Raw genomic sequence first — 16,479 nt, 5'->3', positions numbered from 1 at the left:
CCAGTATAAAGTAAGCTATATTTAACTCCAAATTTATTGAGATTGAAATCAGAATATTGGGGCCAATACTGTGGCCTCACAGGCAGAGGCTAAGACTCTGCCTGCAGCACCAACATCCCATTTGGGCCCCAGTTTGAGTCCTGGCTGTTCCTGTTCAGATCCAGCTCTCTACTATGGCCTGGGAAAGCAGAGGAAGATGGCCCAAGTGCTTGGGGTCCTACACCAATGTGGGAGACCACGAAGAAGCTCCTGGCTCCTGGCTTCAGATTAGGTCAGCTCTAGCCTTTTCAGCCATTTGGAGAGTGAACCAGCAGATGGAAGACCTTCCTCTCTGTCTCTCCCTCTTTTTCTAACACTACCTCTCAAATATTTTTTTAAAAATCAGAATATTAATTTTAAATGGCATTATTGAGATGTATTCCTGAGAATTTCATTAATCATGCTTTTAAATTATTTTTCAATACTTTAGAAGTTAATAAGCCACTTCAAGGTCCTTTACCAGCGACATAATTTACAATTATATATTTTCAAACATAATCTATAGTTCAACTTATTTTATGGACTTTGAATTAAAAGGTCATCATTGTTACCAGTGACAGAGGGGGGAGGGTGGTTGCAGGAGTGAGTTTCGGGTCCTTTTCCTCAGCTTAGTATAGGAATAAAATGCCAGGAAACAACTTACAAAGAGGCAGAAACTTTTATTGGACAGAAAAGAAACTTTCATTTGATTGGCAAGCAACAGAAAAAGCATCTGATCTGAGAGGAGAGCAGGCAGAGCGCCGGAGCGGGACACTGGCTTTGAGGAAGTGACCTGGGTTTTTAAGGCATTAGTTTTTTCTACTGGGTCATTCCGTGGGGATGCCCACTGGACAGGGGTTTCACATACTGTCCGCTGGTTGGCTGGGGGCTCAGGGAGCTAGCAAGGGTCTCCTTAGAGGCCCAGTCCCCTCCTCTGCCAGCTCTGGGTGAAAGACTGCAACCACCCTGAAGGTGCGAGTTAAAGCCGGGAGGTCACATCTGCAGCATGAAGCTATCACTGGGGGCGATGCCATTCAGTCTGGGGACAAGCTTTGCAGCCACAGCTGGCAGTCTGCTTGTGAGGGACATTCTACCCATGTCTGAGGGGCCCCCGACGCCCAGCCACACTGGACTGCTTCAATCACATACTGAAGATCCGCGTATTCTTCGTGTGGCATCCTCAGACTGAATCTTTCATAATTCACAGTATGAACCGCGCTTGGGTTGAATGAGGCACGCTTCACCCGATGCTTTCGAAAGAGCAAAAAGAGACATACAGTCTAGTCCGTAATCGACCCGGCAGGTTCCAGAACAGTAAGGAAATAAAGCCAGAGGTGATGAACGCCAGGTGTCCAGAGCAGAGTGACCGAGGGAGGTCGGAGGCCGTCCTACAGCGAACTTCCGCAAGACTCCAGCGGCTCACGCCAGGCCACCGCCCCAATCCAACTGGGAGTCCACGGCTACTTGAGGGTTAGCAAGGGCCGGCGGCTCCGCGGACGTTCAGCACGCAGGCGCCACCCGGGCCGGCCCCGCCCTTCCCACCGGCCGCGTCCGCCCCGACCCGGGGCGCGCGGCCAGAGCCGGGCGCACCGAACCTCCGCCGGCCCCGGAGGCCCCGCCCCTGCCCGCCCGCCCTACAGCCGCGCAGGCGCAGTCCCGCCTGGTTGTAGACGCGGCGGCCCGGCCGGGCGGGGTGAGTGAAGACCGTAGCGGTGGGGTTGCTGCTGTTTCTGGGTCTTGGCTGGCGCCACCCACGCCCCCTTGTGGGGGGGGCGGGGCGGGGAGCGAGGCACCCCTGAGGCTGTCTAGCGTTCCTGAATCCTGGGCCGCCGGGCGGTCACGGGGGTCACGTGAGAGCAGTGCGGGGCGGGGGTTGGGGTCTGGTGTCACGGCGGCGGCGGCGGCAGCGTGGGCGCCGGGGAGGGGTCGGGCCCGCCTCGCCGTGACCGGGGCGGGCATCCTCGCGTACCCGCCGCTGCGCGCTGTGCTGCGGGCGCAGGTTCCCTCCCCACCTCGAGCGTTTGTTGGCGGCTGGAGGAAGCGTGTCAGAGCACGGGTTCTGGCAGCCTCGTGGCCTAGGCGCGCTGGGGTCGGCCCGTCGGGGTCCCCATCCCCATCCCCCGCTTCCTGACCCCGGCACCTGTGCAAGCCGCCTCGCCTAACTCAGTTTCTAGCGTAAAATGGGGGAAATGATAGTAGTCCATTTCATGAAGTGCTCGTGGAGGTTCGGTGGGTTAATGCCGATCGAAGTGCTTCCAGCAGCGTGATGCGAAGCTCAGCGCTGAGCGCTGTTCGTTTCTGAGCCTAGTGTCTACATGTATCTCTTTCCTTGCCGCTGATCCCGGAAAGTGCCCAACAGTAGGCAATATTTTTTTTTAATGTGAGCTTTCGTTTGCTTAGCCTGTTTAAAAACTAAACTTTCTAAATAACTCACACATCCCACATTAGGAAAAAAAAAAAAAACAGTCGTTAGGTAATGCTGCAGTTGAAAACCGTTGTTTGATGTTTGGAAAGCGCCGCGGTCGGACCGTATTTGTGCTGTTAAGAGTTCGCATAGCAGGCCTGAGACTGCTGTCCTTGGGTCCCTTGTAGGCGTCTGGGAGCTTGGACCTTGGGAGGATTCCCACCCAGGGCAATGTAGTTTATGTGGAAAAGCAATTTTTGTGCCGGATTTACCACCTTCCATGCAAATACCGGGCACCAAGTCTTTAATGGGCTTCCGTGGGACGTGGGACGCAGCATTACTTACCTGGTGTTGTTTTCTTGGTTGGTGAAGAATGCCTTCTGTTTAACTCCTAGTGGGAGGGAGAGCTCAAGGAATTGGCACAAAATTTCCCCAGACCTGGCCTTTCTTTGTTAGATCAGGCTCTCTGTTCCACTGCTGTACTAAATGATATCTGTGAGTACAATGTATGCTGAGTCCTGTGAAACCTAGCAAATCTCAAAATGTGGGAGAAGTCTTGGAGAACTCCAGACACAGGGTTTTTTTGTTTTTGTTTTGTTTTGTTTTTTTAAAGATTTATGTATTTATTGGAGAGGCAGAGTTATATACACAGAGACAGGTCCTCCATCAGTTGGTTCATTCCCCAAATGACCTCAACCACCAGAGCTGAGTGGATCCATAGTCGGGAGTGAGGAATTCTTCTGGGTCTCCCACATGGGTGCAGGGGCCCAAGCACTTGGGCCATCTTCCACTGCTTTCCCAGGCCATAGCAGAGAGCTGGATTGGAAGTGGAGCAGCCGGGATACGAGCCTGTGCCCATATGGGATACCGGTGCCATAGGCAGAGGCTTGGCCTACTATGCCACAGTGCTGTCCCCAAGGCACAATTCTGTTGATGGAACGTTTTAGATGCTCTAATAATTGGCCTTTAATTTGTTCTCTTTTTTTTCCCATAAATGGAAATTGGCAAAGAAAACTACACAAATAAATGATTGCTAAATTGTAGGTTACTGTATCAAATGAGGCTGTAGGTTTAGATGTATTACATATGTACATCAGAAAAATCTTTGGAAATTGCTTCTATGTTGCTATTAGATCTCAGTCAGTGTTTTTGAAAAAAACTGCACAGGTTGTTTACACAGTCTAAGTCAAATGCCTGGTTCTATCTGTTATTTCACCAACATTATCTGTATCTTTATGCTTATCTTTTTGGAAATTGTAACTGTTCTATAAGGGGGAAATGTGGCCAGTTTCTTATGGGCCATTTTCCCTATAATCTATTAGTTATACCTGTCTCTTTTCTGGACATCAAGTTTAAAATTGCTGGAGGTAAGTTTGTAAATTTGTGGTAGATCAGATTTATCATTTGATTATCTCTCTTTTGCCTTAGTAAAGTAGAAAACTTGATAGTTTTTTGGTAAGTGAATGTCAGCCTACACAGGAAAGGAAAATATGAGTGGCTGATTAAGCAAGCTGGGTGGACCGGGGAGTATGATTAGAAAAGGAAGTAGTGCACTTGAATTAGTGACTGTGTGCTATAGACCCATGGGGGCAAGTAGATGATGGAGTTTGGAGGGAAGAGGTAGGAGAGATGAAATGATCAAGGAGTCAGAGGCTTTATATATCTGCAACTCCTGAAGCTCTAATTTGTTGCAGCTCAATTCTGTAGTCAGACTTAAAAAATTGGCTTTTTTAAATGGCAGTCTTGAAACTTCCCTTATTTGAAACATGGAATGACAAAATCCATATTTGGAATTTAGTGCTGAATTCCTTAACTTGACTGTTAAAAAGTAAATGAGTGGGAGTGCTACAGGGCGTTCCCTGTTGATGGCTCCACGATGTGTGGGACTGTGTGGAGAAGATACATCCCAATCTGGGTGACACTTGTCTGAAGAGTGGATCTTTCTTGCTGAACTAGACAGGTTGTGCAGTGTGCAGTTAAGCGGGATTTTATGCTGATCACAAACAAATCCTTGAAAGAGGAAGATGGAGAAGAAATAGTTACCTATGATCATCTGTGTAAGAACTGTCATCATGTAATAGCCAAGCATGAGTATATCTTCAGCATCATAGATGAATTTCAGGAGTACACCATGCTGTGCATGTTGTGGAATGCATTCTCCCTGGTGAGCCCTGACAAATGACCTTGTTATTCTAAGGATCTTTCTGCAGTCCTGTTGTAACTGTGTTGGGTTGATTTACAATACAGCAAATGTACTGGTTTGTCTTAGCTAGTTTATAATGAAAATCCTTTGCATGTTTTTTTTTTTTTTTTTTTCCCTCTTCTTAGACGTATTTTTTGGTGAGAAAAAGTACTTTGAGGGCTTGCTGCTCTCTGGAGCTGAGCTTCCCTGCTGAAGTCTCCACTTCCCATCAGTGCAGCCAGAGAAAGACTTCCTTGTGGGCAGTTGCACAGCCAGAGAATACCTAGATGGAAGTGCACTTACTGCCTAGGCCTCAGGTTCTCAGAAAGGAGTCAGGGCTCCTTGGAATGATGGCTGACTCTAGGACTTGAGCAGGAAGTACGCAAGATGAGTCTGGAGCATTTGTACCACACACACAAAAAAAGAAATGCTAAAAAATGACAGTGATTGGTGGTGTGTCACAGAGAGGAGCCAATTGAAGGTCTCCAGTCACCAAAACTATCTAAATATGAGACATGGCATACTAATGAATTGAATTTAATTGTTTGTGGTTGGTCAAACAATTTGAGCAATAAAATAAAGTAGTATTGGGGGGAAAAGAGTAAATGAGCAATCATAAAAATTGGAATGGAGCTGAGACCCCAAACAGGATAGTATTCCGTAGGAATTAGAATAGGTACTCTAAGTAAGACTCCAAAATATAGTGAATAAAACAAAAGGCTTAATGTGTTCTAAAATATTTAGAATTAACTTTTAAAATTTTTATTTCTATATTTTTAAATATTTATTTGTTTATTTGAACGAGTTACACAGAGAAGGAGAGTGAGAGAGAGAGAGAGGGAAGGAGGGAGGTCGGTCTTCCATCCACTGGTTCACTCGCCAATTATCTCAATGGCCGGAGCTGTGCTGATCTGAAGCCAGGAGCTAGGAGCTTCTTCTGGGTCTCCCATGTGGGTTCAGGGGCCCAAGCACTTGGGCCATCTTTTACTGCTTTCCTAGGCCACAAGAGAGAGCTGGATCAGAAGTGGGGCAGCTGGGACTTTAACCTGTGCCCATATAGGATGCCGGCACTGCAGGCGGCAGCTTTACCCACTGTGCCACAGCGCCAGCCCCAACTTTTTTATTTATAAAGAAAAGAGCTAGAAGTAAATAGCACTGTGAAGAAACAGACACATTCCATACGGGCCATTATGTACGGTTGCTATTGAAAGTGTGTTCTGTGTACATACCAGGGGATTCTAATTCAATCCCATCAAGGTGGCATGTACCAATGCCATCTCACTAGTCCAGGTGATCAATTTCAGTTCACAATTGATCATAATGATAGGATTGAGTCAAAGGGATCACATAAACAAGACCAGTGTCTGCTAATACTAACTGATAGAATCAAAAAAGGAGAGAACGATCCAACATGGGAAGCGGGATGCACAGCAGACTCATAGAATGGCGGATGTCCTAAACAGCACTCTGGCCTCAGAATCAGCCCTTAAGGCATTCGGATTTGGCTGAAAAGCATGGAAATCCAGGACACTCTGTCAAAAAAAAAAAAATGACCTAAATGAAGGATCTCCGCGCTTGTGATCCCAGTGGAAGGAACGGGTCATTAAAGAAGGAGGTACCTTTCTCTGAAGAGAGGAGAGAACTTCCACTTTGACTATGACCCTGTCTAAATATGATTGGAGTCAGTGAACTCAAAAGGTTTCCATAGCCTTGGCATCTCATGACAAGAGCCTAGGGTGATTACTGATGCCATAAACAAGAGTGTCAATTTGTTAAGTCAACAACAGGAGTCACTGTGCACTTACTCCTCATGTAGGATCTCTGTCCTTAATGTGCTGTACATTGGGATTTAATGCTATAACTAGTACTCAAACAGTATTTTTCACTTTGTGTTTCTGTGTGGGTGCAAACTGTTGAAATCTTTACTCAATATATACTAAACTGATCTTCTGTATATAAAGAGAATTGAAAATGAATCTTGATGTGAATGGAAGGGGAGAGGGAGTGGGAAAGGGGAGGGTTGCAGGTGGGAGGGAAGTTATGGGGTGGGGAAAGCCATTGTAATCCATATGCTATACTTTGGAAATGTATGTTCATTAAATAAATGTTAAAAAAAAAAAAAAGAAGAAAGTGTGTTCTGTGGACCTTCAGCAATAGGATCAGTTAGGAGCTTGATCTTCAGGCAGGCTCTCAGGTATTGGAATCCACATTTTAATGAGATCCTTAAGATGACTTACATACGCTGGCCTGATTGCTTAAAAAAGCCAAAGTCTTTGGCAAGTAAAAGCTTGGAAGAACTGTTCTAGATTTAAAGGTACTAAAGAGACATACTCAATATAAAGCATAAGGCTAGGCTGAACCTTATTCAAAAAATAGCTATAGTATACCCTTTGGGGTCCTTAGGGAAATTAGAATTTGATGGAATATGTGATGATGTTAGAGAATTGTTCATTTATCAGGTATGAAAATGATGTAGTGAAGAATGTCTGTTGTTTAGAGATAAAATGCTGAAATAGTTTAGGATGAAATATCATGATCTTTACAATTTTCACAGTTCAGCCAAAAAAGAAAAAAATATACTCATACATGTATACAGCTCTCTATACACCCATCATATTTACATAAATACCAGATAGCAAAATATTAATATATGTGACACCTTGATAGTATGTAGGTGTTCATTATATTTTTATCTTTCAACTTTTGGGAATGTTTAAATTGTTTCATAATAAAAAGTTGCAGGGGAAAAGATAAAAGATGCAGTAGCTTAAAAAGATAAAAGATTTAAAAACTTTTATTTATTTATTTTACCAATTCTCCATAGTTCAGCACAGGTAGCGTGGTTTTATTGTGCTTGGATAATGGCTTCCATCCCTGGTCCAGTGTGGCTCTTCTAGTTCCTGCTGTCTCTAGTTAGTGGGTTGAGAGAAACAGCACTTATTCCATTGACCAAAACTTCCATTTTTCCATTATTCCATTTTTCCATTATTCACCTGAATATTATGTATGTAGAAGGAATGTCATAGTTCAGGCCCTTATATCAAATTAGTATAAACCTGAACTACAGATGTTTATTTCTCATAGCACTTGGGGCCTGGCAGTCTAAGATGAAACTGCCTGTAGATCTGGTGCATGTTGGTGGCACTCTTCCTGGTTTGTAGATGGCCGTCTTCTTGCATCCTCACATACTAGAAGGCTAGCTCGCTGGTCTCTTCTAAGAGTACTAATTGTGTCCGGTGCTGTGGCTCACTTGGTTAATCCTGCGCCTGTGGCGCTGGCATCCCATATGGGTGCTGGGTTCCAGTCCAGCTCTCTGTTGTGGCCCAGGAAGGCAGTGGAGGATGGCCCAAGTGCTTGTGCCCCTGCACCCGCATGGGAGACCAGGAAGAAGCACCTGGCTCCTGGCTTCGGATCGGCGCAGCACTGGCCATAGCGGCCATTTGGGGAGTGAACCAACAGAAGGAAGACCTTTATCTCTCTCACTGTCTATAACTCTACCTGTCAAAAAAAAAAAAAAAAAAGAGTACTAATTGTATTCATGAGGACTCCACCCCCATAACCTAATGCCCTCCTGGAGTTTCCACCTGCAGATACTACCACATTGGGATTAGATTTCAACATAGGAATTTTGGCAGGACACAATCATTTGGTTTGTAACAAGGCAGCTGGTAAAAGTCAAATAGAATGTACTAGTGGAATAGAGGCTTAACAAAATTTTCCTGATGTTCCCAACTTTTTGCTCTGCTGATTTACTAGACCAGTTTAAATTGATGTCAGGTAGATGTTGAGCTTAATGGTTTAGATGACTGCATCCCAAATTGGAGTACCTAGGTTCCATACCCAGCTCTGGCTCCAGACTCCAGCTTCCTGCTGATATAGACCCTGGGCACAGCAATAATAACTTAAGTCGATGCATTCCTGCCAACCACTTGGGACACCTGGATTGAGTTCTAAGCCCCCAGCTTCATCCTGATCCAGCTCCCTGTCTTCAGCCTGGGCCAGCCCCAGCCATTATGGGTATTTGGGAATAGAGATTCTCTCTCTGTCTGTCTGTCTGTCTCTCTCACTCTCTTCTTCCCACCCTTCCTCTCAAATTAATAAGAAAAAAATTTAAAAATTTTTCAGAAACAAAGTGAAATAGAAGTCATTTCAGATTTGCTATGCATTAAATAAAATATTTAAAATTTTAGCTTTAAAGATTAAAGCATATTCATTTTTTTCCTTCAACCTTTTCAGTAGATAACAGATGCGGGTGAAAGATCCGTCCAAGGTGTTACCTGAGAAAGCCAAAAGAAGTAAAAGGCCCACTGTACCTCGTGATGAAGACTCTTCAGATGACATTGCTGGTAAATTGTAATTTCTGACATCCCACATGGTATTGAGACACAGAAATAATAATATATGCTTTTAACAAATCTCGTACTTTTATTTTTCATTGTTTTCTACCAAGTTTTAGAGCCTGCTTGTGTGGTTCCAGAAATTCCTGTTGGTGTTTTTATTGGGATGTTGTTTAGTCTACAAAGTTGGTATTGCTATGTTTGTTTGTTTGTTTTGTCCTTCCTTATGGCCTAGCAGAACCTCCAGGCCACCAGAAGCTGGCACAGGACCTGTCAGAGCTGCTGGTCTCAGGATTGCCTTTCTCTTGAGCCTCATGCCTTGGTTTTGGCCTCTGATGATTTTCCTTGCTTCCATGCCAGCTCAACATTCCATTTAAAATGATGTCTTTAATATATCATTTCCATTGTTAAAAGTTAACTTGGATAATTTTTCAGGGTAGTTTAGTTTCCTGTGTTGAAGAAAGTCTGAATTGTATCTTTAAGTGTTTGTTGTATTCTGTTAATACCTTTTCTTCAGAGATTATGATTATTCTTATGTTAATTCCTGTTGCCTGTCTTCCATGGTAATCATTTTTTCTCAGATCTTCTAGGACTCCTATTTCCTTTTCATTCTGCTTGCTATTTTTAATCCTTAATATATTTGTAGCAGTATCCATTTCACTTTACATTCTTTCAAATTTAGTCTTCATATTTATGGTTTTATTAATTTTTAAATGTTTTTCAAATTTATTTTTTTATCTACTTGAAAGAGTGACAAAGAAAGGGGGAGCGACAGAGAGAGAGAAGAAGAGAGAGAGATCTTCTATCCACTTGTGCACTCCTCAAATGCCCGAAACAGCCAGAGCTGGGCCAGGCCAAAGGCAGAAGCCCAGAACGCTGGGTGTCTCATTCATGTGGCAGTGCCCCAAGCACTTGAGCCATCATCCACTGCCCTCCAGGATGCATTAGCAGGAAACTAGAAGTGGAGTAGCTGCCAGGACTGGGACCAGCACTCCATGTGGGATGCAGGTGCCTGAAGTTGTGGCTTAACCTGCTGTACCACGTTGTCTGTCTCTGCAGTTTTATTTATGTATTTGTTTTTGTTCCACTTCTTTCCTTAGCTCTGCCTATCACTTCCTATTATTTTGCCATCCTGTCCTAGAACACTTGCTGTTTTTTGTGTTTTTATGTAATAACAGTGATTATTCTGCCTTTTTTTCCCATTTCCTTCCTTTCTTTTTTTTTAATACAGTTGCTCTCTCCTCAACCCCCTATATCTGCAGGTTCTGTATCCTCAGGTTTCAAATCCACAGATTGAAAGTATTTAGGGCAAAAATTATATCTATACTGAAAGTATACAGATTTTTCTCTCTCTCTTTTTTTCTGCCATTATTCCTTAAAGAATAAGATATAGCAACAATTTACATAGCATTCTTTTTTTTAACATAACATTTACATGGTATAAGGTATTATAAGTAATTCAGGCATAATTTAATATATACAGGGACTGGCTCTGTGGCATAGCGGATAAAGCTGCTGCCTGCACTGCCAGCATCCCATATGGGCACTGGTTCAAGACCCGGCTGCTCCACTTCTGATCCAGCTCTCTCTATGGCCTGGGAAAGCAGTAGAAGATGGCCCTTCATGGGAGAACTGGAGGAAGCTCCAGGCTCCTGGCTTCGGATTGGCCCAGTTCCAGCCGTTGGCAGCCATCTGGGGAGTGACCCAGCAGATAGAAGATCGATCTCTCTCTCTCTCTCTCTCTCTCTCTTCCTCTCTGTAAGTCTGCCTTTCAAATAAAATAAATAAATCTTAAATGAGGCTCTGCAGACATTACAGGCAAATACTACTCTTTTACTTATGGGACTTGAGCATTCAGAGATTTTAGTACCCTGGAGGTCATAGAACCACCCTCAGGTACTGAGGGAACAGCAACATTATCTTAGCAGAGTTTGTGGCTAAGATTTCTCTGATTGCTCATTCTTTGATGTAGGGTTGCTTTTCTTAGACCAGCTGGTTTTACAATATTTGTATAAGAAAAATGAACCAGGCAGAGCCTTGTAGAGACCTGCTGGAGTTTGAGTTTGAGTTCATTTAGCCAAGTTTTCTAGTCAATGGGGTTCTGTAGCTCTGGATTCTTTCATAGTCTAGAGTATCTCTTTCCAGTTACCATAGAGATACCACTGCTTCCTGAAAACCTAGAAGAATATTTTATTTGCATTTTTATCTCTCAGTCACTCAGTGAACGAGATATTCTGTTGCTTGCTTTTTCTTAAAATGAGATTGTGGAGGCCAGTTTTGTAGCACAGTGGGTTAAGCCTCTGCCTGCAATGCTGGCATCCCATATAGGCTTCAGTTCAGGTCCTGGCTGCTCCACTGGTAATGTCCTTGGGAAAGCAGCAGACGATGGCCCAGGTATTTGGGCTCCTGCCACCCATGTAGGAGACCAGAGGAAGTTCTTTGTTCCCAGCTTCTGCCCAACACAGCTCAGCTCCAGCCATCATAGCCTTTTGGCAAGTGACCCAGTGATGGCTGTCTCTTCCTCTCTGTCTGTAACTGCTTTTCAAATAAATAAATAAATCTTAAAAAATAATATTAATTTTTTTAAATGAGATTTTGTTATAGCACAGAGACTCGGGTTCTATATTTAGGAAGCAATTGTTGGGGCTGAATCTGTGGTGCAGTGTGTTAAAGCCCCGGCCTGTGATGCTGGCATCCCTTAAGAGCGCTGGTTCATGTCCCAGCTGCTCCACTTCCTATCCAGCTCCTTGTAATGTGCCTGGGAAGGCAGTGGAAAATTACCCAAGTCTTTGGGCTCCTGCACCCATGTGGGAGACCCGGAAGAAGCTCTTGGCTCCTGACTTCTGATCGGCTTAGCTCAAGTTGTTGTGGACATCTGGGCAGTGAGCCAGTAGATGGAAGACCTCTCTTTATCTCTCTCTCTGTCTTAAAAAAAAAAAAAAAAAGGAAGCAATTGTTTTTTGTAAAACCTACAGTGGCAGTATTCTCTCTGCTTTGTGACTTGGGGGCTTCAGCTATCTACTGGTTCTCTGAAAATGAGTCTTTGTTTCCTGTTCTTGGTGCCTTTTGATAATTTATGGGAGGAGAAGAAGGAAGTATTGACTTTCTGTCACCATTTACAAATTGGGAGACTTCCTTCTGAAGTTTTATTAATGTTTAAAGTGGAAAACTTGGAGATTCTGATTTTTATATTTTTTTAAAAGAAATTATTTATTTGAAATGGCTACAATGGCTGGGGCTGGACCAGGCCAAAGCCAGGAGCCAGGAACTCCATCCTGGTCTCCTACATGGGTGTCAGGGGCCCATTTTCTGCTGCTTTCCCAGGCACATTAGCTGGATTGGAAGCAGAGCAGGCAGCGCTTGAACTGGTGCTCCAGTAGAGGATGCCAGTGTCACTGGTGGTAACCTGCCCTACTGTGCCACAGTGCTGGCCCCTGAGATTGTGAATTTTAAAAAATTTTTGCTTGAGGGGCAGAGAGACAGAGAAAGAATAAAAGAGAGAGAGAGAGAAGAGAGAGTGAGTGAGGATGAATGAGAGAGAAGGAGAGCACACACGTGAGAGCGTTCTTATTTGCTGTCCCACTCCTCAGATGCCATCAGTGGCTGAGGCTGGGCTGTGGCTGAGCTAGGATCCAGGAGCTCAATCCCCATCTCCCAAGTAGGTGGTTCCTACTTCCTTGATCTCCATTGGTGGGAACCAGGACAGGAGCTGAAGCCAGGAATTGACCCCAGGCATTCTGATGTGGTCTGTGGCATCTTAACTGGTGTCATAGTAATTAGGCTAACCGCCTGCCCTCAGCACTTTCTTTAATGGCATGGCTCCTTGCTTTTCAAACATATCAACTTAAGAATTGCTCCTTTTAGGTCTGTTTTGATAGCTCTTGATGTAAGATCAGAAGTTTTCAAAGACTTACATGTAGAAATTACTTTTTTTTTTTTTTTTGACAGGCAGAGTTAGTGAGAGAGAGAGAAAGAGAAAAAGGTCTTCCTTCCGTTGGTTCACCCCCCAAATGGCCGCTACGGCTGGTGTGCTGCACCGATCCGAAGCCAGGAGACAGGTGCTTCTTCCTGTTCTCCCATGCGGGTGCAGGGCCCAAGGACTTGGGCCATCCTCCACTGCCCTCCCGGGCCACAGCAGAGAGCTGGACTGGAAGAGGAGCAACTGGGACAGAATCCGGCGCCCCATCCAGGACTAGAACCCGGGGTGCTGGCGCTGCAAGCAGAGGATTAGACTAGTGAGCCATGGTGCCGGCCCATGAAATTACATTTTATTATTAATAACTTGTCAGGACTCACATTCTCAGTCTTAGCCTCTCTGTAGTTAATAGTAGGCAAAACAGACTGCTTTACATTTTGAAAGGGAAGTAGAGAAAAGTTGAAATATACATGCTGCTGTTTTCCTCTTTAAGTAGCTCTTCTTTGTTGTTTGTTTTTGGCGGGTGGTTGTAGTTTTAATGTTAAGGATACCTGAAGTGGAGAAATTATTCATATATTTGGGAGAAATGGAAGTATTAATTGTGCCCCCTTGGAAGAGAGTGTCATTATTTGAAAACTTAAAAATATATTCGCTTAATTATAGCTATTTGTCTCCATACAGTGCACACAGTGGGAAGTTGTTACAAAGGATCATTAGGGACCAGGCAAAATAATGTGTACATGGGAATATTCAGTAAGGAGAATCCTGAGTATTTTTGAAAAATATTTATTTGAGGGGCTAGAGAGAGAGAGAGCGAGAGAGCGTGCAAGCGATAGACAGGTAGATATCTCCCATCTGCTGTTTACTGGGGCTGAGCCAGGCTGAAGCTGGGATCTAGGAAATCAATCCAGATCTCTCACCTGTGATGGGACCCAAGTACTTGAGCCATCACTTGATGACTCCTAGGGTCTGCATTAGCAGGCACCTGGAATCCCAAGTGGAGCTGGGACTCAAACCCAGGCACTCTGATATGGGATGTAGACATCGCAAGTAGCATCTTTTTTTTTTTTTTTAAGATTTATTTATTTGAAAGTAGAATGCCAGAGAGAGAGGTAGAGATGGAGAGACAAGAAGGAAGGAGAGAGAGAGAATCTTCCATTCACTGGTTCACCCCCCAAGTGGCCACAACAACCAGGATCTGGCCATGCCACAGCCCAGAGCCAGGAACTCCATCTGGGTCTCCTACATGGGTGGCAGGAACTCAAGTACTTGAGCCATCATCTGCCGCTTCCCAGGCACATTAGCGGGGAGCTGGATTTGATGTGGAGTTGCTGGGACTCAAACCAGGCACTGTGATATGGGATGCAGGTGTCCCAAGTGACAGTGTAAGCCTGTGCACTGCAACGCCTGCCTCTCGAGCAGCATCTTAACTGTTAGGCCACTGCCTGTCCCAATACCATTTTAATGCTATTGACTTTTATTTACTAATGGTAGCACTTTAGCTTAACAAATAAAATGTTAACACTTTGACGTTTTTTCTCTTATTCAATAGGTTTAACTTGCCAGCATGTGAGTCATGCTGTCAATGTGAATCATGTGAAGCGGGCAGTGGCTGAGAATCTGTGGTCAGTTTGCTCAGAATGTTTGAAAGAAAGGAGATTCTTTGACGGACAGCCGGTACTTCCTTCTGATATTTGGTTGTGCCTCAAGTGTGGTTTTCAGGTAAGAAAAGTGTTACTTATGTCTTGAATATTTTCTTAAGTGCTTCCTGTGATTTGGGCTATTAGTCACATGTGCAACTTAAGATAAATTTATTCCATATTTAGCTTGAAATTCCCCAAGAATGAACTTAGCAAGGTTTGAGGTAAAGCAACAAGTATGCTATGTCCAGAAAGTAATTGTGTGTGGTTTATAATTACTTTGAGAGAGAGTCCAATCTATTTGCAGTAGTTCCCATATCTGGACCTATCTTTGCCTTGTGAATTTGCTTAGAAAATGAATCTACCTTTCAGATTCATTTTTGTTCTCTCAAAAAGAATTATTCTACTTTTTTCTGCAAAATTATCTTTTTTTTAAGATTTTCATTTATTTACTTGAGAAGTAGAGTTACAGACAGAGGGAAAGATAGAGAAAAAGGTCTTCTATCTGCTGGTTCAGTCCCCAAATGGCTGCAACAGCTGGAGCTGAGTCGATCTGAAACCAGGATGCAGGAGCTTCTTCTGGATCTCCTGTGTGGGTTCCAGGACCCAAACACTTGGGCCATCTTCTACTGATTTCCCAGGCCACAAGCAGAGAGCTGGATCAGAAGAGGAGCAGCCAGGATGTGAACTGGCACCTATATGGGTTGCTGGTGCCATTGGTGGAGGCTTAGCTTACTACGCCAGAGTGCTGGCCCCAGTAATTTACCTTAAATTTCAAAAGTTATTGATGTCTGGAGAAAAGGAGTTTTCTCTTGAAATTAGAAGTGTGTGTGTGTGTGTGTGTTTAAATAAGAGGAGTATACACGAAGGATCTCTGTGAGACCCCAGAGGAAAGAAAGGGTCATCAAAGAAGAAGACATTCTTCTCAGAAGGGAGAAGAGAACATCTACTTTGTTTATGGCCGTATCCAAATACCGACGGAGTCTATGGCCACAAAAGGCTTCCAAGGCCTAGACAGCCCATGACAAGAGTCTCAGATGATCACTGATGTCATAAAAAAAGTGTTGATTGTTAAAGGAATAACAGTAGACACTGTGCACTTGCTCCCCAGGTAGGACCTCTGTCCCTATTGAACTGTAATATAAGAATCGACTGCAAATTCTCTCCCCAAACTGTACTCTTTATGTTGTGTGTGGGTGTGGGGGCAAGTTGTTGAAGTCTGTGATTGGTATAGAGTTGGTCCTCTATATATAAAGTCATACTAAAAATGATCCACAATGAAGGAGATGGGAGAGGCAATGGGAGGTGGGATGAGAGTGGAGGGGAGAGGGATATGGGGGAAAGAATCACTATATTCCTAAAGTTGTATCTACGTAAAAATGCATTCATTAAATAAAAATTTAAAAATAAATAAATAAATAAATAAGAGGACTAAATCTTTGTTATCTGAGATAGAAATTCAGTGGTAGGGCCACTGCAGCGCTAGCAAACTGTAGCGAATAAACATTCAAAATTGAGTTTTCTTACATTTTTCTGCTGTGCTTTCCTCAGCTTCTTGGTTTTCAGAATGGCTAGGAATGCTTCGGGCATTGTTTATTACACAGCAACCCATGTAGCTGATAAAAGAGGGGAAAGAAGATGCCCCCTTGCCTGTGTTCCTTTTAAAAATATGTGAAACTTTCCCAAAAATATGCAGTAGACTTCACTTTTCCCCACATCACATTAACCAGAATTGTATTTCATTATCTACTGAGGAAAACCGGCATGCTTGGCCTGTGTCTCACTTGTTCTCGATGGGTTGGGAATGGAGGTATTCACAGGTTGGGAAAATGTGCATTTAGAGGAGAGGTACTACTGGCCTACCAGGCTGCTTGTTGTCCCACTCATGCATGTTTTTAAGTGATAGAGAAATTACCTTTGTGCATAACTGGCTCAGGAAAATACTGTATCACAAAAAGCAAGTTAGATTTTTTGCAGGAGCT

At 43.9% G+C, this 16,479-nt stretch overlaps 1 protein-coding gene across 6 annotated transcripts in view; it reads left to right on the top strand.

The window, feature by feature from the left end:
• Positions 1-1,671: 1,671 nt before the first annotated feature.
• The window catches only part of USP45 (ubiquitin specific peptidase 45), a 77,619-nt gene continuing 62,811 nt past the window's right edge, over positions 1,672-16,479 (top strand). For 2 of the 6 annotated variants that reach the window (XM_062186544.1, XM_062186539.1), the window contains exons 1-3: positions 2,036-2,376; positions 8,841-8,950; positions 14,410-14,579. In XM_062186544.1, the coding sequence (XP_062042528.1) occupies positions 8,851-8,950; positions 14,410-14,579 (270 nt within the window). In that variant the 5' untranslated portion in view covers positions 2,036-2,376; positions 8,841-8,850. Of the gene's footprint in view, positions 1,712-2,035; positions 2,399-8,840; positions 8,951-14,409; positions 14,580-16,479 lie in introns of those variants that run through there. The other 4 variants (XM_062186540.1, XM_062186543.1, XM_062186542.1 and 1 more) reach the window with 4 other exon arrangements.

The sequence above is a fragment of the Lepus europaeus genome, chromosome 3 (genome assembly GCF_033115175.1).
Source record: "Lepus europaeus isolate LE1 chromosome 3, mLepTim1.pri, whole genome shotgun sequence".
Lineage (NCBI taxonomy): Eukaryota > Metazoa > Chordata > Mammalia > Lagomorpha > Leporidae > Lepus > Lepus europaeus.
The sequence above is the reverse complement of the archived record's forward strand: the minus strand, read 5'-3'. Positions and strand labels throughout refer to the sequence as shown.